At 46.6% G+C, this 22,444-nt stretch overlaps 1 protein-coding gene across 3 annotated transcripts in view; it reads right to left on the reverse strand.

The window, feature by feature from the left end:
* Positions 1-22,444, reverse strand: part of ACSBG1 (acyl-CoA synthetase bubblegum family member 1) — a 628,810-nt gene that overhangs the window by 386,328 nt on the left and 220,038 nt on the right. For all 3 annotated transcript variants that reach the window (XM_086959413.1, XM_086959412.1, XM_086959411.1), the window contains exon 2: positions 15,417-15,520. In XM_086959413.1, the coding sequence (XP_086815539.1) occupies positions 15,417-15,520 (104 nt within the window). The remainder of the gene's footprint in view (positions 1-15,416; positions 15,521-22,444) is intronic.

Consider the following 22,444-nt stretch of genomic DNA (forward strand, 5'->3'; position numbering starts at 1 on the left):
AAAAGAATCCCCCATAACCAGTTCTAGCTGGTTCTCCCCCTGCCTGCCCCTTTAGACAAAGGATGTTGTGTATAAAAAGGGTGCTGTGACACTCTGAAAATGTTCTTGTTCTGACTTGAATCCTGCCAGGGGCGTGCTGCTGCTTGGGCTCAGGGGAAGACTTGCCTCCCTGAGCCCTGCCCAGCCCCTGGATTCCTGATGACTGCCTGGAGGACTTCTGGGGGGAACCCCTCTGCCTTGCTGGGCTGATTGGGGGACTTTGCTTGGGACTTTGCTGCAACCCCCGAAGGACTTGGCTGCTTGCTATTACCCTAGCGCCTGAGAGCGCTTTTCATGGACTCTTGGCGCTTGAGAGCGCGATCTAGGTGCCTAGCGCTTGTGAGCGCTGTCCTGACTGAGCCGGTGCCCACCCGGCATTTTCCCCGTGCTTAGGAAGGTTCCTGAGTCTCAGCGAGTGCCTACCTCGCTTTATTTCCTGCCTTTATTGCATTACAAGGGAGCCTACTCCTCATCGATTTCCGCTACCGCCACTGGCCCGGACCCCTCGTGAGGTCTGCCCGGGCCGCGCTGGGAGTGGCTGCCGGCCCGGGATTCCCCATATGACGTTGCCTCAGGCCGCGCCATGATTGGCTGCCGGCCCGAGGACCCTGAAGTCCGGCCCCGTCAAACAGAAGGAAGCAGGTAGCGGCAGGAGCCCACTCCGCGCTCCTGCGTTGCCCGAGATGCCGCCGACCCCCCCCACCCTCCCCCGGGGCTCTCGAGAGTGAGGGAGAGCCCCAGAGAGCGAGAGGAGGCCGGCGAAGCAGAAGAGACCGGCATCGACCCGGTGAGTGCCGAGAATGGGAGGGGGCGTCGGGGCACATTGCCGGTGCTCGCCCCTCCCCTCCAATACTCCGTTGTGGTGCTGCAGAGGCCCGTGAGGCCCCCTGTAATATCGAGTCCCCCGAGAGGGACTCCGCCTACCTTTGCCCTGACGAGCCTGCAAGGCTCAGTCCCCGCCTCTTCGTGGTTGGGCCCTGAGAGTCTCCACTTTGCCCTACTTTCTCGAGCCCTGAGAGGCTCCCCCTTGGCCCCTTGTTCGAGCCTGCGAGGCTCAGCCCCGCACCTATGTCCCCGAGCCCGAGAGGCTCCCTCCTGGTACATTTGTTCCGAGCCTGTGGGGCTCCAACGTGTTGGCCGTATCCTTGTCCCTCAGCTACCCAGCACTTTGTGGGCAGCTGCCACGTGTAGGTTCGTTCAGGGCTCCCTGCAGCCTGTCCTGACATTTAGACATTGGGCGTCCCTGCCCCAGAAAGGCCAGTTGGCCTGTTGAAAGTTATTGGCTAATGTTAAATGTGACTTCCTGAGAGTTCTTATGTGTTGCGCCTCCGAAGGTGCGTCTGATGTGTTATGTGCCTTGTCATTCCTTCCCTCCTGAATATCTATTGCCTCATGTAGGTTGCTTCTGGTTAGAGTGAGTTCTACTGCTAGTTCTATGAAGCTCCGGGTTGTTATGTGTTCTAATGCTAGCTCCTGGTTACCCTGTGTTCTAGTGCTAGTTCTATGAAGCTCCCAGTTGTGATATATTCTAATGCCAATTCCACCAAGTGCATATTCCTGGCAGCGGCCCCCCTGGCCCTGTCCTGTACATAGTCCCTTGTAAGCCCTACCCGTGCCTCTGGCACATTGTCAAATGTGTATTCCTATCTAATGCATTCTTTTAATACAAAGACTATTTTTATATATACCTTGTGTGGAGTTCCTTTTGTGGGGGGGCCCTGGAGGGTGTTGCTGATGGGTGCGTGCGCAAATACTTTACACATAGCCTCCGAGATAGGCCTTGCTGCTCGCGCCACGTTACCTAGAGGGTGAGCAGGGGTTGTCTTGGTGTGTGACCCCCTTGCCCTAACTTGGGAGTGGTGGTCTCTGACTGACTTTGGCGCAAGCCCTGGCCAGCCAGGGATCCCATTTCTAACAAGTAGCCACACTAGGGTCAGTTGCAATCTTACTGTCTGAAGCGGCCTAACAGTGGTTATGAAAAATCTACATAAATTGAAATCAAGAACTCAACATTTTGAGACTCTTTTTATATAATATTCCATGTTTGTACACCCATGAATGGCTGACGGACAACAACACTATTGTAGGATTGACTAACTGCTGCACAACTTCAGTCTGGTTTCCAAAACAGCAATCATTGTCGTAATTATTGGGTCTGGTTTGCGCAAATCCCGTTGCATTCACCTGGTCCCACACAAAGTGCAGTTGGTCGGGGACAGTACTGAGTCCTGTGAAGCTTGTGGTAGGTCTAAGCTAACAGGCAGGAATTGGGGATCGACTAAGATTTGTGTGGTCCTGTTCTACAGTAGAAGGCAATCTATCACTACTGTCCCTTATCCATAGCATCTCTCCAGATCATCGTTACTATGCAACATAAAGAGTGTTCTCCATCTTCTCTGGTCGTCTTTATTGACATCTGAACAGCCACAGCACATTGTCTGGCACAATACTGTCAGCTGCTGCCAAGTTACGAAAGCTCTATTCTGCAATTCCAAACAACTAACTCCAAGGAGCAGTGAGAAGACTTGCAAGAAACACTTGCATTGCAAAGCAGCATTCTACCATGAGGTACTTACATAGGCCAGTGTTGTGCCTCGGGGGTCCAGCTAAAACCAGGATGTAATGTAATTCAGAGTATGCTGGGGAGCTTAGTTACTTTTGACATCACATCTATTCACAATTGGGACATTGAGAGGTGATTTGATTTGGGACATAGAAACATGCTCCTGCTAGTTAAATATTAGGTTCCCACTGTATGCTCCCCAACGGCCTTCATATTATGGTGGGATTTATAATCTAATTAACCTCTCATTAATATTCGTGTGCCAGAATTATTTTAAATTCTACTGAAACTTAGTTTTACCACTGTGATAGATTAGAGGATCTGCCCCAGAACAAAAATATTCTTGGGTAACCAACTAGTTGCTGTGTTAAAATAACCACTGCTTAGAGACCAAACAAAACACATATTTCAGTCCCTAACTCAGGGCTCTGGGTTTGCCAGAGAGGAACTGCCATCCTGCACTTGACAGTGCTGTAGACTCAGTAGACTTTGCAGAGTTTTAGGAGGTAGTGAAGCTGTCATACTAGCTGACCATGTATACTATACCTTCAGTTATTGTCACATATCTTACTAAATCACAATATCATATCTTCAACTGGATTTTTAGCATGATCTTTATCTTCTGTATATCAGTAATTTGTGAGCTTTCACATCAAGTACATCAAGTACAGTTTTTTAGTGGCTTGGAATTAAGGATGTGTTAGGAAAAAACCTCAAAGATTATTACATTGTCATTTAATTTGAAATCTAGTTAGTTAATTAGCTTGTTTAATTTACAGAACCTTTAACACTTGAGTCACTGGTTAAAAAAGGGATCTGTGATCATTAACGTGGTGGCCTTAAGACAATTCAGGATTTGGACTCAGTGATGAGAGCATAAGTCCTGTATTCTGAAAATGAAAACACTAAAAAGCAGAGAAGGTAAAAGAAGAGGCGGTATGTCCAATACTTACTACATCGCCATTTCAGCGGAGTACGTACACTTGAGAAGAGATGTCCACCACAAATTATTCTGAATTATTCTGAATCAGGTTTCCCCACGAATAGCTACCGGTAAGTAGACCTCCAGTGTGCGGATCAGTCTTCTAAATTTGAGGTTTTTGCTTTGCTGAATCAGTATATAGACCATGAAACTCAGTATATTCAAGACAAAAATGTGTGCATTTTTGGTGTTTGGAGGAAAAAAGTTTAGTTTCCAAAATATATTTAAATCTAATATTTGAGTGATAAATCATGGCATTGGGTAGAGTTATTATTATACCATAACCTTGGCGCGAAGGGCATCGAGTGATGTATTATCCATTTAAAGGGAGTAATTGACAAACCCTTTGTTTACATTACTACTGGAAACCCTGCCTGATGCACTTATGTGATCACTGCCAGTAATCTTGCATATGATGGCCACTAATGTAATCTTGCCTGGTGTGATCACAGTTACATCACTATCAATCTGAGAAGCCCAAGGTGGTTTTCATTGAACATAAGGAGATCTTATTACAGAAAGGGTTGAAGACCCCTGATCTGAATATTATAGCTGTGAAAAGTCCTAACAATAAGTAAGGAGTCCACATCACAGTCTCCCTTGCTATTGTTTTCTTCAATGACCTTGATTTAGCTTGCTCTTCTCTTTTGTTATTGACAGTGCTTATTTTGTGTTGCCACATGTTCACACACGCAAGATGCAATCACGAAATGCAATGTATCCTGGAACGCACATTTTTATACAAACATATAATTGTATCAAATTTAAGACAATCTGTCAATGACTAAATCTCACATAGTGAGTTTTATAAATAATGACAATTTTCATGGTAAACAATACATATTTCTCTTGCTACCAGTAGGAAAAGACCCTGCACTCTCTTAAGGAAAGAAATAAAAAGTTTGTAAATAAATCGTTAAGAGATTATGGGCCAGATGTAGGTGAAATAGATTTACCGATTTAATTACCGATTCGGTAATTTGTAGGTATTCCAGATGTGCTGGAATACCGAATCGGATGATTTCAGTATTTACCGATTCGGTAAATACCGAATCGGTAATGCCCATTCATTCCTATGGGCTTTGAAGCCCATAGGAATGAATGGGCATTACCGATTCGGTATTTACCGAATCGGTAAATACCGATTTTCTCAAGGGTGCAGGGGGTGTCACTTTGACACCCTCTGGAACCCCCAAAACAGGCTCGGGTGCCATGTGGCAGGCATACATGCTCTAAGGGCAGGTCTGCCTGTCACATGGCATAGGTGTGCATGCACACATGTGCATGCACACCGGAATCGGTATTTTACCATCAAATTGGATTTGATGGTAAAATACCAATTCGATAAGGCTCCTGGGACTCTGAAGAGTCCCACCTATATATGGGTTGCTCAGATTCGGTAAATTTACCAATTTTTTATTTTACCGAATCGGTAAAGCCCCCTACATGCCAATCGCCTATTTACCGATCGGTAACGGCCGAAAATACCGATTTTTGGCTGTTACCGACCGACCTACATCGGGCCCTTACATACTATGGGTCCCCTGGTCCAACGGAATATTCAGCTGTGTTTGTGATAATGTGATATCAACTATTTGTTTGTGATGTTGACCGAAATAGTTACCAGAGTTTTGTTTTTCCTGCTTTCTTAATATATTTTAAATTAAAAAAGAAAAAGTCAAAAATGAGTATCTTTCTTTATTTTGAGCGCCTCTTTCTGTATCTCTCTGTGTCTCTCTCATTTTCGTTCTCTCTCTCCTTTGCTCTCTTTCTTTCTCTCCTTCTGTCCCTCTCTCCCACTGTGCTTCTCTATAATATTATAACCGGGTCTTTTTTCTCAGTATATGAGCTAAAACTCCCTGACCCATCTGGCGGTATCCAGCTCACTGGCTTATTCCCGACATTGATTAGAAAAGGTTAGTCGAGCTGACCTTGCCCTGTCCTACTTAAGTTAGCTTCCCTCTTGAATTACAACATTTCAAGCTCTTGTCTTTTCTGCTTCCAGGTTGTTTCTGGGCCTTAGATCACTCAATAAACACAAGTTATTTGCGGTATTTTAACCAAAGGGAAACACATCTTAGATCAACCCAGTGCTCTAAGCACTGGAGCACCTTCCCAAAAGCTCCACTGGATGATCTCAATTTGTATCTATATGATTTTTTATTGGTAAAATATATTATTTAAAGATTAAAATGAACCCCTCAGGTGCTACCAGATCACACTAGCTGCATGTCTGCCACAGGAGCACACAGTGCCTGAGAAGAAGCCGTAGGTTCCTCCTGCTAGAGAACTCTGCAGGGAGGCTTTATACAAGATTGGGTCCTCACCTCATGATTATCTGCAGCCAAAGGCGCTCATTTAGATGAGCCCCACGTGCAGGCGATGCAGTGCGCATTGATCTGGCAGTTAGTGACGTCTAGGAAGTGACATCATAACCCTAAAAGACTCATGACTTGAATGCATCATTGGTTTTACATTCATTCGTGTGAGTGAGGAGCTGGTTTTTGTTTTGCTCCTGCAGGTCTACTGGGCCACTGTATTGGGCTTTGGAAACTTTGTCCGTGTTGGGAAGATGGCTCTGGTTCAAAAGAATGAAGGTCTGATTGGAATTCTTCTACATTTCCTTCTTATAGTCTTAGAGCAGCATTTGTATCACTCACAGTTACTGGAGTCCCCGAGCTCTCAGCTTGAGAGCTATCTTAAATATATGCTGGGTCATATACGGACCCTGACCTCCCCGTCAACATTGGGTCCTCAAAATAATTTGGAATCATGGCTGAATGCACTAGGGAACACGCCCTTTGTTGTCACATGGAAGAAACATCTCCAAGTAGACATCTTCCAGCTGACAACACAAATCTTTACCCTTAGAAGATGACTTCTATACCATAACTAGTCTTAAGGGATACATTAGTCACCATACCAGCCTTCCCATGAGTTAGCTAAAGTCCACGTAAAGCCACTTTGCATTGTAGAACACTGTTTTCCATGGGTGTTGCTGTGGGTGTTCCCTCGCAACACCCATGGAATTTGAAGTATTCCCAGATCTGCGAGGAATCGTAATCCTAGGAATACATCAAATTCTAACGCCACACACAGGGTGGCATTAGTGAGGCACAAAGTGGAAAAATATCATTCTTTCTCCTCGTTTTTTCCTCTTTCTATGTGTGCTGCGGAATTGTGTGCCATTTGAACATGGTGGTTGGTCCCCGCGTTACATTGGCTACTGGATTTAATGCACTGGCTGCTCTTGGAGCTGCGTTAATTACTGTTTTTGGACCGTAGTTACTAGGCGCTACACGACTCTTTGGAGTCTGTGGTGGGATTGGCGCCGCGTTGTGTGCCGTATAATTCAGTGTCTGCTCTTGGCGCCGCTTCTAATGAAGATGGCGTGACCTGTTTTGATGAAGATGATCTGACCTATGGGGGGAAAAGGAAAGGTCGGCCTCCAACAGGACCCCGCCCCCTGCTCCGATATTGATCCAGCAGAAAGACCGGATCATGTGCCTCGAACTGGGCGCCCAGATTTTAATTGCCTGTGACTTCCTCTGGTATAGGAGCACGTGCAGCCTCCCTGGGCGAAGTAGCGCCGTACTGCTGGGCGCTTTTAAATAATGCATTTATATAGTTGTTTACACAATTTGAACCGGTTAAGCCCCTAAATGTTAATATTCATACCCTTTTCCTTGCGCGGGGATGTATGAACACACATTCTGAATGCATTACTAAGATGTGCGTGGGTGAAGTTCCGCCCAGATGTTTCTTAAAATCTCGCGTTCACCGGCTTGAGCCATTGCTTGTTTTGCTCAGAATATTTACTTCGTACTTTAGTCTTGCCCACAACCTTGCGTAAAGGTCGTCAACGGTTTAGTGTGGCCAGCATTTTTCAAACTATATTTGTAGGCCGAGCATGATTTTATGGAGAGCTGCTAGTAGCAACTATTTCCAGCCGTTGAGGTTTTTTCACTGTTTTTACAACTTTAGGGTGTGGAAGGAGGGGAACCCCCTGCTAATACGTGGGTAGTCAAACATGGGGTCTACTCGATGCCACTGGTATGGTGCCTTATTTACCATAAACGGCCCAGATTTCTGGATTTTCTACTCTAAAGTTCTTGAGTTTCACATAGTCATTGTTCGATATACTGTGTAAACAGCACCCATCTCTGCTGGGTCTGACGCCTTCTCAGAGCCAGTGGAACTTGGAATGGGTTTTGACATGCTAGCTGTGGTATGTCAGACTGCTAGGCCCAAGGATAGCTCAGTGAGCTGAACTCTTGCCCTGACAAATGCTAGGTTTTTGATCTCATCCCAAGTCTTCCACCCTTCTGTGGTAGGAACTGCCATCAAAAGGCAAATATTTGTCATTTTAATTATAGAGATTAGAAAGGTATGCAGTGATAGGGTAGCAACCGGACGAGAATTTGGTTGAAATTACTAATTTTGTATGGTTTACAGTGGGAGAAATCAACTCTTAAATATGTGCTATAAAAACACCATGACTAGATTATAGGGTTATTATACTTCGCTTTACTTATAGGTATCATACCGACATATATCTTCGAGGTCCATTTGTTTGGAGCCAAGAATAGTAAACGTGTACTTGGCTTTGCCGCGGTTCGGCAGTTCATACTGTGGCCGATATCTTTGTAGTGAATATTCTGACACACCTGGTTTGTGTTTTCACGAAATGTGGTTGTGCACGAAGGTGACAGCTGCGTAGATACAGACCTGTTGTGTTTACAGCTAACTGGTGCCAATTTGTTGTATCCATCCATACTAATAATATAAAGAGAGAGCCCAAACCTTTGAGGCGGGTAATCTCAGGAACCACAGCACCAATCACAACACCCAATACAGCGTTGGAAAGGGCAGTTGCAGCAGAAGGACATAGGCTATACAGACGCCCACCATATACATTTAAAAGGTAAAAGAACCGTGCCAGCAAAGTAGTGCCTTGTGGGCGTGTCTGCGTTGTGCTGTGGGCGTGTGCTGTGGGCGTGACAAACACTGGGGGCGTGTGGTGCGTTCCACCCTTCATGCCATGTCTCATATTTTGTGCTAATCCCACCCTGCTCCCTTTAAATACCCCTGCACCCCATGATCATAGCCCACCCTTACTCCTTAAAATACCCCAACACCCTTAAACACTAACCCATCTTAACCCTATAAATATACCCTGTACCCCAAAACCCAAACCTATCCCTAAACCCTAAAAATACCCCTATACCCCAAAACCCAAACCTAGCCCTGAACCCTATAAATATCCTGTACCTCAAAACCCAAACCTACCCCTGAACCCTACAAATACCCCGGTACCCCAAAACCCAAACCTAGCCCTGAACCCTAAAAATACCACTGTACCCCAAAACCCAAACCTACCCCTGAACCCTAAAATACCCCTGTACCCCAAAACACAAACCTAGACCTGAACCCTTAAAATACCCCTGTACCCCAAAACCCAAACCTACCCCAGAACCCTAAAAATACCCCTGTACCCCAAAACCCAAACCTAGCCCTGAACCCTATAAATACCCCTGTACCTCAAAACCCAAACCTACCCCTGAACCCTAAAAATACCCCTGTACCCCAAAACCCAACCCTAGCCCTAAACCCTAAAAATACAACTGTACCCCAAAACCCAAACCAACCCCTGAACCCTAAAATACCCCCTGTACCCCAAAACACAAACCTAGCCCTGAACCCTTAAAATACCCCTGTACCCCAAAACCCAAACCTACCCCTGAACCCCAAAAATACCCCTGTACCCCAAAACCCAAACCTAGCCATGAACCCTGAAAATACCCCTGTACCCCAAAACCCAAACCTACCCCTGAACCCTAAAAATACCCAGTGTACCCCAAAACCTAACCTAGCCCTGAACCCTAAAAATACAATTGTACCCCAAAACCCAAACCTACCCCTGAACCCTAAAATACCCCTGTACCCCAAAACACAAACCTAGCCCTGAACCCTTAAAATACCCCTGTACCCCAAAACCCAAACCTACCCCTGAACCCTAAAAATACCCCTGTACCCCAAAACCCAAACCTAGCCCTGAACCCTAAAAATACCCCTGTACCCCAAACCCAAACCTACCCATGAACCCTAAAATACCTCTGTACCCCAAAACCCAAACCTAGCCCTGAACCCTAAAATACCCCTGTACCCCAAAACCCAAACCTAGCCCTGAACCCTAAAAATACCCCTATACCCCAAAACCCAAACCTACCCCTGAACCCTAAAAATACCCCTATACCCTAAAACCCAAAACTATATCTGAACCCTTAAAATACCCCTGTACCCCAAAACCCAAACCTAGCCCTGAACCCTAAAAATACCCCTGTACTCCAAAACCCAAACCTAGCCCTGAACCCTTAAAATACCCCTGTACCCCAAAACCCAAACCTACCCCTGAACCCTAAAAAATACCCCTATACCCCAAAACCGAAACCTAGCCCTGAACCCTAAAAATACCCCTGTACCCCAAAACCCAAACCTATCCCTAAACCCTAAAACTATCCCTGTACCCATAACCCAAAACTATATCTGAACCCTTAAAATACCCAAGCACCTCAAAACATATACCTAAGTACCCCAAAAACATATACCCCTATACCCATACTTACCTTATCCAAACATTAAAAAAAAACATGCTTTTACCATTCATGCATTTACAACGAATTCCGTTGTAAATGTATGCGTAGTAAAAGCATATAAAATGTAATGCCATGCGTTATAAAGGCATTGCGGAGTCATGGTACTTTCGTAATGAAAGTATGCGGAGTGATGGTATGCGGAAAGAAAGTTGTGGAATAATCGGTGTTTACCCTCCCCCGGTAAGTACATTGGTGGCACGGCAGCCCACATCTCCAGCAACATACTCATATTTTTTCACCACCCATTTGAAAAATGCACAGGTCTCTCTCATTGATGGCCAGCACCAACATACACTTTTAGACCCACCTCCACCCACAAGTTCTAGAATTGCGAACTTTAGAGCTGGGGAGCTGTGGTGGTGTGGGGCCGCGGCCAGGGCAACTGACTCCGGAATCTGGGGATCACGGTTCGATCCCCGGCACTGGCGGCAGATTAGCCCAGCACAATGTGACTCTGGGCAATAGCTTGCTCAATCTTCCTGACGGCCCCCAACGCCTAGAGACCCTTGCGGGTGATTGTGCGCTTTACAAATGTGGATTAATATTATTACGTTCGAATCTCGGCATCAGCTCAACATCCTGTGATTCCAGGCAAATCGCTTTGTCTCCCCGTGCCTACCACAAATGAATGTGTTCTTCTGTAATGTAAATTGTGCTCATGCCATGTTGTCGAGTTTGCGCTATATAATATTGCAAAGAAATATAAAGTAGGGAAACTCGAGTTCACACACTACTGAAGGCGCACTCTTAAGTAAATCAGCAGTGCACTGTGAATCGGAGCGTTTCACAGGCCTGTCACAGATAAGAAATGCTATCAAAACGAAATCCTACACAACAATATACTACTGCCGGCAGCAATTCATACCCGGACAACGTCGGCACGGGCTGCTATCAACAATGAAATCATAAACCAAGGACTTATAGAAATTGAAGACTCACTGTATCTATTAAGCGAAAAGTCCTTACAAGATTTCAGCCTGCCGCCAGCGGTCCGAACTAATCTAACTGGATACCACAATATCGCTACCGCACACAATATTCCAGAGCTAAATAACTACCTTGCTCAACACTTGCCTAACTTGGGGCCCGATGTAGGTAAATCCCACTTACCGATTTTGAAATACCGAATCGTACCGATTCGGTATTTCAAAATCGGTAAATGGTATGTAGGTCCCAACATCTGGATTCGATACCGAATCCTTAGCAATTCTTTAATTACCGATTCGGTAAATACCGAATCGGTAATGCCCATTCATTCCTATGGGCTTTGAAGCCCATAGGAATGATTATGCATTACCGATTCGGTATTTACCGAATCGGTAATTAAAGAATTCACAAGGGTGCAGGGGGTGTCACTTTGACACCCTCTGGCACCCCCAAAACAGGCACAGGTGCCATGTGGCAGGCATACCTGCCCTAAGGGCAGGTCTGCCTGTCACATGACATAGGTGTGCATGCACCCATGTGCATGCACACCGGAATCGGTATTTTACCATGGATTTGTATTCCATGGTAAAATACCGATTCTGTAAGCCATGTACAGAAGGTACATTGCCTACCTACATTGCATTTTCGGTAATTTTACCGAATCGGTAAATGTTACCGAATCGGTAATTATTTTACCGATTCGGTACATATTACCGAATCGGTAAATTTACCGATTCGGTAATGATACCGAATCGGTAAAATTACCGAAAATGTGCCCCTACATCTCGGTAGCCCTTTACCGATCGGAAACGGTCGAAAATCGGTATTTTCGGCCGATTCGGATCGGTAAAGGGCTACCTAGATCGGGCCCTTAGTTCCCGAACAACAACTCGCCTACAACACCATAGTTGATAGTGTTGAAAAGAAGCAAGGCAAACTATTGTTCATAGACGCCCCCGGTGGCACAGGAAAGACTTACCTAATCAACCTCATACTTGCCAAAGTTCGATCTTCTGGGAATTTGGCTCTAGCTGTTGCTTCATCTGGAATAGCTGCCAATTTGCTAACAGCTGGGAAAACAGCACATTCTACCTTTGAACTGCATCTAACAGTTTCCCTTGAAAGGGATTCAATATGCTCTATTTGGAAAAACTGACCTTTGGGGACACTGCTTCAAAATATGTCTCTTATCATGTGGGACGAATGTACAATGATACTAAAACCATTGCTGCCGAGCCTTTTTTTACCCGGACAACGTCGGGACGGGCCGCTAGTACTAATATAATAAAGAGAGAGCCCAAACCTTTAAGGCGGGTAATCTCAGTAACCACAGCACCAATCACAACACCCAATACAGCATTGGAAAGGGCAGTTGCAGCAGAAGGACATAGGCTATGCAGACGCCCACCATATACATTTAAAAGGTAAAAGAACCGTGCAAGCAAAGTAGTCCCTTGTGGGCGTGTCTGCGTTGTGCTGTGGGCGTGTGCTGGGGCGTGACAAACGCTGGGGGCGTGTGGTACGTTCCGCCCTTCATGCCATATCTCATATCGTGTGCTTATCCCACCCTGCTCCCTTTAAATACCCCTGCACCCCATAATCATAACCCACCCTTACTCCTTAAAATACCCCAAAACCCTTAAACACTAACCCATCTTAACCCTATAAATATACCCTGTACCCCAAAACCCAAACCTATCTCTAAACCCTAAAAATACCCCTGTACTCCAAAACCCAAACCTAGCCCTGAACCCTATAAATACCCATTTTACCTCAAAACCCAAACCTACCCCTGAACCCTAAAAATTCCCCTGTACCCCAAAATCCATTCCTAACCCTGAACCCTAAAAATACCACTGTACCCCAAAACCCAAACCCACCCCTGAACCCTAAAATACCCCTGTACCCCAAAACCCTAACCTAGCCCTGAACCCTTAAAATACCCCTGTACCCCAAAACCCAAACCGTGAACCCTAAAAATAACCCTGTAGCCCGAACCTGAACCCTAAACCCTAAAACTACCCCTCTACCCTAGAACCCAAAACTATATCTGAACCCTTAAAATACCCAAACAATGCAAAACATATACCTCAGTACCCCAAAACATATACCCCTATACCCATACTTACCTTATCCAAACATAAAAAAACCTGCTTTTACCAGTCATGCATTTACAACGAATTTCGTTGTAAATGTATGCGTGTTAAAAGCATATAAAATGTAATGCCATGCGTTATAATGGCATTTCGTAGTCATGGTACTTTCGTAATGAAAGTATGCGGAGTGATGGTATGCGGAAAGAAAGTTTCGGAATAATGGGTGTTTACCCTCCCCCCGGTAAGTACGTTGGTGGCACGGCGGCCCACATCTCCAGCAACATACGCATATTTTTTCACCACCCATTTGAAAAATGCACAGGTCTCTCTCATTGATGGCCAGCACCGACATACACTTTTAGACACACCTCCCGCCACAAGTTCTAGAATTGCGAACTTTAGAGCTGGGGAGCTACGTTCGAATCTCGGCATCAGCTCAACATTCTGTAATTCCAGGCAAATCGCTTTGTCTCCCCGTGCCTACCACAAATGAATGTGTTCTTCTGTAATGTAAATTGTGCTCATGCCATGTTGTCGAGTTCGGACTATATAATATTGCAAGGGAAAATAAAGTAAGGAAACTCGAGTTCACACACTACTGAAGGGCACTCTTAAGTGCGTCAGCAGTGCACTGTGAATCGGAGCATTTCACAGGCCTGTCACAGATAAGAAATGCTATCAAAACGAAATTCTACAAAACAATATACTACTGGCCGGCAGCAATTCATACCCGGACAACGTCGGGACGGGCTGCTAGTATATATATATATAGCTGTCCGATTCACATTTATGGTTTCAAAGCGCTGCAATCAACAGATGTTAATATCACCTAATTTAAGGGTACTAATTGACCGACCTCGCAAGGATAGTGTACAGAGTAACTTAGGAAATTTGACCTCGGACCTGCAGACCACCGCTGTGTTAGCGGCGATCATTTAACTCAAACTTGTCTTTCCAGTGGGGGTTCAAATTCGAATGATGTCACAGGAGTTCTTGCTGTAACTGCTGGAGGGACTGGGGTGATGTGAAGACTACTCCTGATGTTAGCAAAAGAGCAGTGTCTACATGTTGTCGAAGTTCATTTAAACAAACATTGAAAATGCAATAGGTCTCGCCTTTTATTGGGTTAAAGCCATTTGCTTTGCCATACAATACTATTAGCAAAGCAAATAGCTTTAACTTAATCAAAGGAAGGCCTATTGGATATTTAATGCTTGTTTTTTTATACTTCCACTAATAAGGTGTCATAGCACTTTACAACACATACACATTACACAGAGACAATCAATCATACATGTGTAAATCACTGTATAGGAAATAGTACATAAGCCAGAGTACTGCAAGGTGTAGGAGTCGCATGTCATCCATACTGGTAGGTAGTATAAATTGAGTGCTTGTCTGGAGAAGAAAAAACTCAGAATTTAAAATGTAACAACATGGTAGGCTTTACTGTTAAGAATTGATTTCTACCCAGGTGAACCATATTTGCAACATTAGGATAATGAAAGACTGGGGGGGGGGGAGGATGATAACACTCTAATAATCCATACCTTGAAGTTTCCACGCAGCTCTTTGATGGTAGTTAATAGGTCACTGTTCTATTTTAGGATGGAAAATGATAAATTGCACGTAACGAAAGGATCTCTCTAACAACAACAGTAACCTATTGACCAATTTACATCATATACACCTCTGTGATCTGTATGGTACACATGCTTTGCAGCAAGCATTCTAACCTCCTGCGCTACTTTATGATGGGTCAAAACTTCCACTTTACCCAACTAGATCTCTTTGCAGCAGGTCCATCAAGTTCTAGAGTTATCTTGACATTTTTTTGGTTGCCTAAAAATTGCTGGAGGCGAGGAACACAGCAGAAGGTGCTTTTAAAACCATATTGTACTTGAAAACACTAGGTTTTCCCTCCTCCAAAAAAAGTCAGCGCCCAGTGCGGTGGCACTGATCGCATCATCCTAGACCCCGCCCTGGGTGTAGCATTGAGTCACACATTGCAAGATTGCTTTTTACTGAAAATTCTCTGCACCAATGTTCAGCTTTGCTTTTTTAAAGGTCTCAGGCTGTTGGGAACCCCACCCACATTTCTTACACACCAATCCTTGACATATAACTGGCATTTCAAAGTGTTCATGTCTTACCTGAAGGGTCTTCAGGCCTGGCCTGTATGTCCTGCTTCACCTGCTGTGACTGCTCGGCAACGACTGGTGGCGCTGCTGACATTTTCTGTACACCTGCTAAAATACTAACACAACATCTTCATGGTAAGCAAAAATGAAATGAAAATGTATGCATTAAATTAAATGCACATAGTCCAATACTTGATGCATGCTAGTGTATTTAAAGTTTTGTAGCAATGATTTTCACACAGTTTTTTTTCAGAATGTTCGTCAGGCGTGTTTGCACATAACTGAGGCCCAATATGATGTAATATTCAGTTGTACTCTGTTCTAACCGACACAGTCTAATTTAGAATATATTGGATAAAGTACTCCCTACTCCAGAGGTGTTGCTGGGGGGGGAAGGGGGCACTTTTTTGGGGGCAGCAGCACTTCTCACTACTCCCCCCTCCCGCTATTACCTACACTGGCCGTCACCAATGAGGAGCAAATTAGGGAGCCTCCCCGGGTGGCAAAAGCTGTAGCTACGCCACTGCCCTACTTGACTTTATAAGGATGTTGCAAGTCACATAAGAACTCTGGGCAAAGAAGGCCAAAATATTACTTTCTTTGTAAAGTCAAAGTAATTTTCAATATTCTTATAAAGTTCACTTATGGTTTTAATTGTATTTCTTATAAACAAGGCCGAGGTGGTAATTTAAATCTTTAGCCTTTTGCTCCTTCTTTGAGAAGGTTTCTGGTATTTAGAAGAAATGTGCCATCTGCATTGTTGAAAGCATGTTAATATGCAGATTAATAATAATGTCTTTTTCATTGTTGTGTGTCGATTTAGATTCCATATGAATTTCCCGATTTATGTCGTTATATAGGTACAATTCACATTGCCCTTATTTAGGCATTGAATTCCAGCCCTTCTTTAGGCATTCTCCATGCTAACCAAATACAGGCATGGCCACCTACATCCGATCATGTACGTCACAATGAGTTCTTGGAAAACCAGACTCTTATGCCTTTAGGGCTTCCCCCTGCTTGGATATTGATTTCACTAAGAACTCATTTATTGTGCATGAACTTCTATTCCTTAGGGGTTCATTCCCCAGCTGACCCTCCCTCCCGGCTAACTTTTTAAGGAGTCCTCTCCTCCACCTCGGGAGCGACCGCCGAGCCTTGCACAGGCCTGGACGCCCCCACGCTCCTCCTGCTGCCTGCCTTATTGTTGCTTCGCCTAGGGCGACCCAGCCGCCGCTGAGCCGCCCGCCCGCACCAGACTTTCCCGCCGCTGCCTCCCTGCGCCCCCGCCCCCCGCCAGCCCATTGGCCGCCCCGCTCCCGCCACCCAGCTGACCCTCCCTCCCGGCTACCTTTTTATGTCGCCCCCACGCACGCGCAGCGGGCGCGCCAATTGTGCGCCGAAGGCGCGCCAAAGGCAAACCCGTCTGCGCCCGTCCGCGCCTGGACCGCGCCCAGCGCCAGGACCCCTGGCCCCCGTCGACGCCAGACCACACAACGGACCTACGACGCCGCCACCCTCAACGCACTCAACACCGGCCGGACCCCCGGATGCCACCGAGCCACCCCGCGACGCACCCACGGACCCTTCAGCGGCCATTCCTGCAACTTCTCCTGCATCCGGACCTACGCCGCACCCGCCAAGCCGAGCACCAGCAGCAACCACCTGAAGTGCATCCTGCTCAACACCCGCTCCGTCCACAGGCACGCCGTGGAACTCTGGAACGTGCTCGACACCACATCTCCAGACGTCGCCTTCCTCACAGAAACCTGGATGAACGCCTCCTCAACGCCCGACATCGCCATCGCCATCCCGGACGGTTACAAGATCACCCGGAGGGACCGCGTCAACCAGACAGAAGGAGGCATCGCCTTCGTCCACAAGAGCACCATCCGCATCACAACCAACTCCAACGACACCCTCACAGCCGCCGAACATCTTCACTTCCAGATACACACCGACCCCAAGACCACACTCAGAGGCACCCTCATCTACAGACCCCCAGGACCGCGCACACAATTCAGCGAAGACATCGCAGACTTCATCAGCCCGCACACCCTCCCCTCCACTGACTACATCCTCCTAAGGGACCTCAACATCCACCTGGAGAACAACAACGACAGCAACACCACCACCCTGCTGGACAACCTCGCCAACCTCAGACTCAAGCAGCTGGTGAACACCCCCACCCACTACGCCGGACACACGCTTGACCCCGTCTTCTCCTCCAGCAAGGACATCACCTTCAGCCACTCCACCGGACTCCACTGGACTGACCACAGGTGCGTCCACTTCAGCTTCAGAAGGACCACGACTCACCATCAACCGCAGCCGGTTCCCCTCAGGAGATGGAACAAGATCACTCCCGACCAGCTCTCCACATCCCTGAACCAGAATCCGCCCGCCAGCTCAACGGACCCCAACCAAGCAGCCATCAACCTCACACAGTGGATCACCACCTGCGCTGACAACCTCGCACCCCTGAAAAATCATCCCATCAGGCCCGGCAGCAAGAAGGCTTCCTGGTTCAACGATGATCTCAAGAACTCCAAGAAGAACTGCCGCACCCTCGAGAAAGCCTGGCGCAAAGACGCGACCACAGACTACATGACTGCCCTCAAGCACGCCACCCGCAAACACCACCAGCTGATCCACATCACCAAGAAGACAGCATTCAAGGAACGACTCAACAACAACTCACACAACAGTAAGGAACTCTTCAGCATCGTCAAAGAGCTCTCCAACCCCAGCGTCGGAGCCAACGCCATCACCCCCTCGCAAGAACTCTGCGACCCCCTCGCCTCGTTCTTCCACAGCAAGATCGCCGACATACACAACAGCTTCGGCACACAGCCCACGCACTCTACTGCCGAACCGACGCACCCCACCACCACCCTCCGTGTCTGGACCCCGATCAGCACCTAAGACACCGTCCGCATGATGAACACCATCCACGCCGGATCACCTACCGACCCATGCCCCCACCACGTCTTCAACAAGGCCGCCTCCGTCATCGCAACCCATTTCCGAGACATCATCAACGGCTCCTTCAACACCGCCACCTTCCCGGAGAGCTGGAAGCATGCCGCACTCAGCGCCCTCCTAAAGAAACCATCAGCAGACCCCACCGACCTCAAGAACTACCGCCCCATCTCTCTCCTCCCTTTTCCTGCCAAAGTCATCGAGAAGACCGTCAACCGACAGCTTGCCGCCTACCTCGAGTCGAACGGATCCCTCGACCCCTCGCAGTCCGGCTTCCGAGCCAACCACAGCACCGAGACCGCCCTCATCGCAGCCACTGACGACATCCGAACCCTGCTCGACAACGGGGAAACAGCAGCCCTCATCCTCCTGGACCTATCCGCAGCGTTCGACACGGTCTGCCACCGCACCCTAGTACAACGCCTCAGCAACATCGGAATCCAAGAGAAGGCTCTAGAGTGGATCATCTCGTTCCTCGCCGGAAGAACGAAGAGAGTCCGCCTCCCCCCGTTCAGATCCGAGGCCACCGAGGTCATCTGCGGCGTACCACAAGGATCTTCACTCAGCCCCACCCTCTTCAACATCTACATGAGCCCCCTCGCGGCCATCGCACGCCAACACCACCTCAACATCATCTCCTACGCCGACGACACTCAGCTGATCCTCTCCCTCACCAACGACCCAACCACCGCCAGAACCAACATACACGAAGGGATGAAAGACGTAGCCGAATGGACGAAGAACAGCCGCCTGAAACTCAACTCAGACAAGACGGAAGTCCTCATCCTGGGACCATCTTCCTCAGCCTGGGACGACTCCTGGTGGCCCCCAGCCCTGGGCAGCGCAATGCACGCAACCTGGACTTCATCCTGGACTCCTCCCTCTCGATGACCAGACAAGTCAACGCCGTCTCATCTTCATGCTTCAACATCCTACGCATGATCCGTAAGATCTTCCGATGGATCCCCACCGAAACCAGGAAGACGGTCACCCAGGCTCTCGTCACCAGCCGACTGGACTACGGAAACACCCTCTACGCCGGAACCACAGCCAAACTACAGAAGAGACTCCAACGCATCCAGAACGCATCCGCACGACTCATCCTGAACATCCCCCGGCACAGCCACAACTCCGGACGCCTGAGAGACCTGCACTGGCTCCCCGTCAACAACAGAATCACATTCCGACTTCTCACCCACGCACACATGGCTCTCCACGACCTGGGCCCCAGGTACCTCAACAGCCGCCTGACCTTCTACACTCCCACCCGCCAGCTTCGTTCAACCAGCCACGCCTTCGCCGCCGTTCCACGCATCCGAAGAGCCACCATGGGAGGAAGATCCTTCTCCTACCTGGCAGCCATGACATGGAACTCCCTCCCCATCCACCTCCCGTCAGACCCAAGACCACCTCGCCTTCAGGAAGCAACTCAAGACCTGGCTGTTCGAGCAGTAGCAGACCCCCCTCCCCAAGCGCCTTGAGACCGTCTGGGTGAGTAGCGCGCTATACAAATTTCTTGATTGATTGATACTGGCATTCCTAAACACCTTCAAGGTATGATACAAATATGCCTTCACTTGCCATGGCAAACAACGTTTCGGACCACGGTCCGACTGCCTACTTGCACGACGCGGCTCGCCACGGCAAGTTCGGAAGGAAGTCAAGTCCCCAACTGACGCACTGACCAGACGCTACCATCCTCCTCACAGAGAATCCAGCTCCAGTGTTTCTGACTCCCCTTGCGGGGTGTGAGAGATCGAGACCAGGGAAAGAGATTCCAACCTCTCTCATTCTAAGGCATGGAGCAGACTAAAACCTAGAGGGACTCTTGGCAACTATAGCTAAACTAGACTATAACTAAACAGCACCTACTTCTTTCTTCGTACTGCACTTAACTTAGGAACACTGCGCAGAATTATTTTCGAAGCACCAGATGAGTATTTTAGCCTGTGTTATTTATGTATGTATTTTTATGAATATATGTCATAGCTACAAACCATGCTATTAGAGTATTATTTTATCTTACTGCAAACGTTGTACGTATTATACTTCCCATTCTATCTTACAATTGTAGCAGTTCATATCTCTTGCATGAGAAATTAGACTGTTCAATAAACCCTTTTTATTGAAACGCCCGTCTCCCTATTTCTGGACATACTCTGTAGAAACAAAGCATGCACGATTGACTGAGTGAAACGGTTATCTATTGTTTTCACGATTCTGAGATTGTTCCGATTCTAATTGAAACAAAGTTGTCATGTTTATACGGTTGTCAGAAACGAATCCCTTCTTGTTCATTCGAGAAGTTTCTAGTTACCTCTGAGTTAGCTGGCAAAAACAAGTAATTAAGTTTAATGTACTCGATAGAGACATACTGACCTCAGTCCTATGTCAAAACTATAGTGTATATTATTCCAATGCGCAGAGCCTATTAGGGATATAGGAACTACACCACATGGTGCCCAACGGTTTGGTAAGGCACTAATTTAACGCTAGATACTGAAGTAACTCAGTCGTGCTTTTCTCAGAGACCCTCTAGTTATAATACTCCATAAAATGTCTGGAGTGGAAAGGGATAATATCCGCCATAGCTGAGTAGGACAAAAAATCCTATGTATTAGCTGTTTGGTTTGTTCAATGTTGAAGGATACAGTGTTCCAAATTATTGTGCACCTTATCTTTGTTCCCTTGAAACTTGCTCTGCAATTTTCATTAAATAATGGCCGATGACGCCAATAACACCGAAACCGGTAGAGCTGTACTCGACCAAGTCGCAGTAGCATTAAACTATGCAGGTTTTAATGAAACCGATGAGAATGCTATAATCATTCCTCCAAATTTAAGAAGAGCCATCACTCTAAAACCTATAAAACATGGCCTAACATCAAAAGGTGTTTTTCTGATAGAGGCACATGAATATCACCAGACAGAGGTATTCTATTCATGGATAGTATTCCCAGAATCAAATCCAGTAACACATGTGTTTCACTTCTACAAAGAAGATGAACCACCTGAAGAATATATCCCTTTCGAGGACATTGAAATTCCACTCACATACCAGGAGCATGAGCTCTGGTTCAAAGGCGCCATAAAACACCTAAATCACATTACCAGGCTTAGTCCACTAGGTAGACCCGGGGCAACATTGCCTTGTTAGCCGGCTATACACCACATCTTGACATTGACGAAATGACAGATATAGAATTACTTACTCAACTCAAAGAGTTAATCAGAATTTGTAGACAATTGGTTCAATATGCCATGCGGACCACAGTCCAACCACCATTAGTTATTCCAGAACAAGCCTCTCACCAGGGGAATACACTAAGAATCACACCACAGACTTTACACGCAGTCATAGGTAAATTACCCGCAAAACGTGAACAAATTCCTTTCTGGATAGCTCAAAAAACTATCTGTTTACCAATGGGGATAACACCACATCTGGAAGACTGTACCACTTGGGGCGCAATCTTTGCTGCTATCTACACTAAAACACATGGTGTTCCGTCTATGACAGCAAAACCTGACGTCCTGAAACAGATTCAAAATGAATACAGGGCAGAGCCTGCTCTGAATTTAGGTATGAAATTACTGAAAATTGTTAACCATGTCTCAACAATAACATTATCCAATATGAAAGGAGAAGCAGCATCAGTGGCAATCCACCAGGAATTAAGGGAATTTGGTGTAACAGAAAAACCACAAGAACTAGCCAGAATAATTGAAAAATCCTATGAACAATTAGGCAGAGACAGTTTGGGTGGGAAACCAGTTAAACCACAACTGTCTGAAAGTCCTGAAAAGGCCTTTACTAAAAACACTCCTACTTCTTCTAAAAAGAAGTGAGAATATAACAAACAACATTCAAAAGAGAAAGATTCCCAATCCAGAGGTAGGTCTCCTCAAAAGGAACCATCTGAAAGGAGGTATAACCTCAGGAATAGGGTTAATTTGAGAAAACCTGACAGGTATTAAGATACTGATACACGTTCCTCTCGTACCTTTCAGATATCGTCACAGATATCCGAAAGAAGAGGACGGTCAGATCAAAAAGA

This window comes from Lissotriton vulgaris, chromosome 2_2, assembly GCF_964263255.1.
Source record: "Lissotriton vulgaris chromosome 2_2, aLisVul1.2, whole genome shotgun sequence".
Classification (NCBI taxonomy): Eukaryota; Metazoa; Chordata; class Amphibia; order Caudata; family Salamandridae; genus Lissotriton; species Lissotriton vulgaris.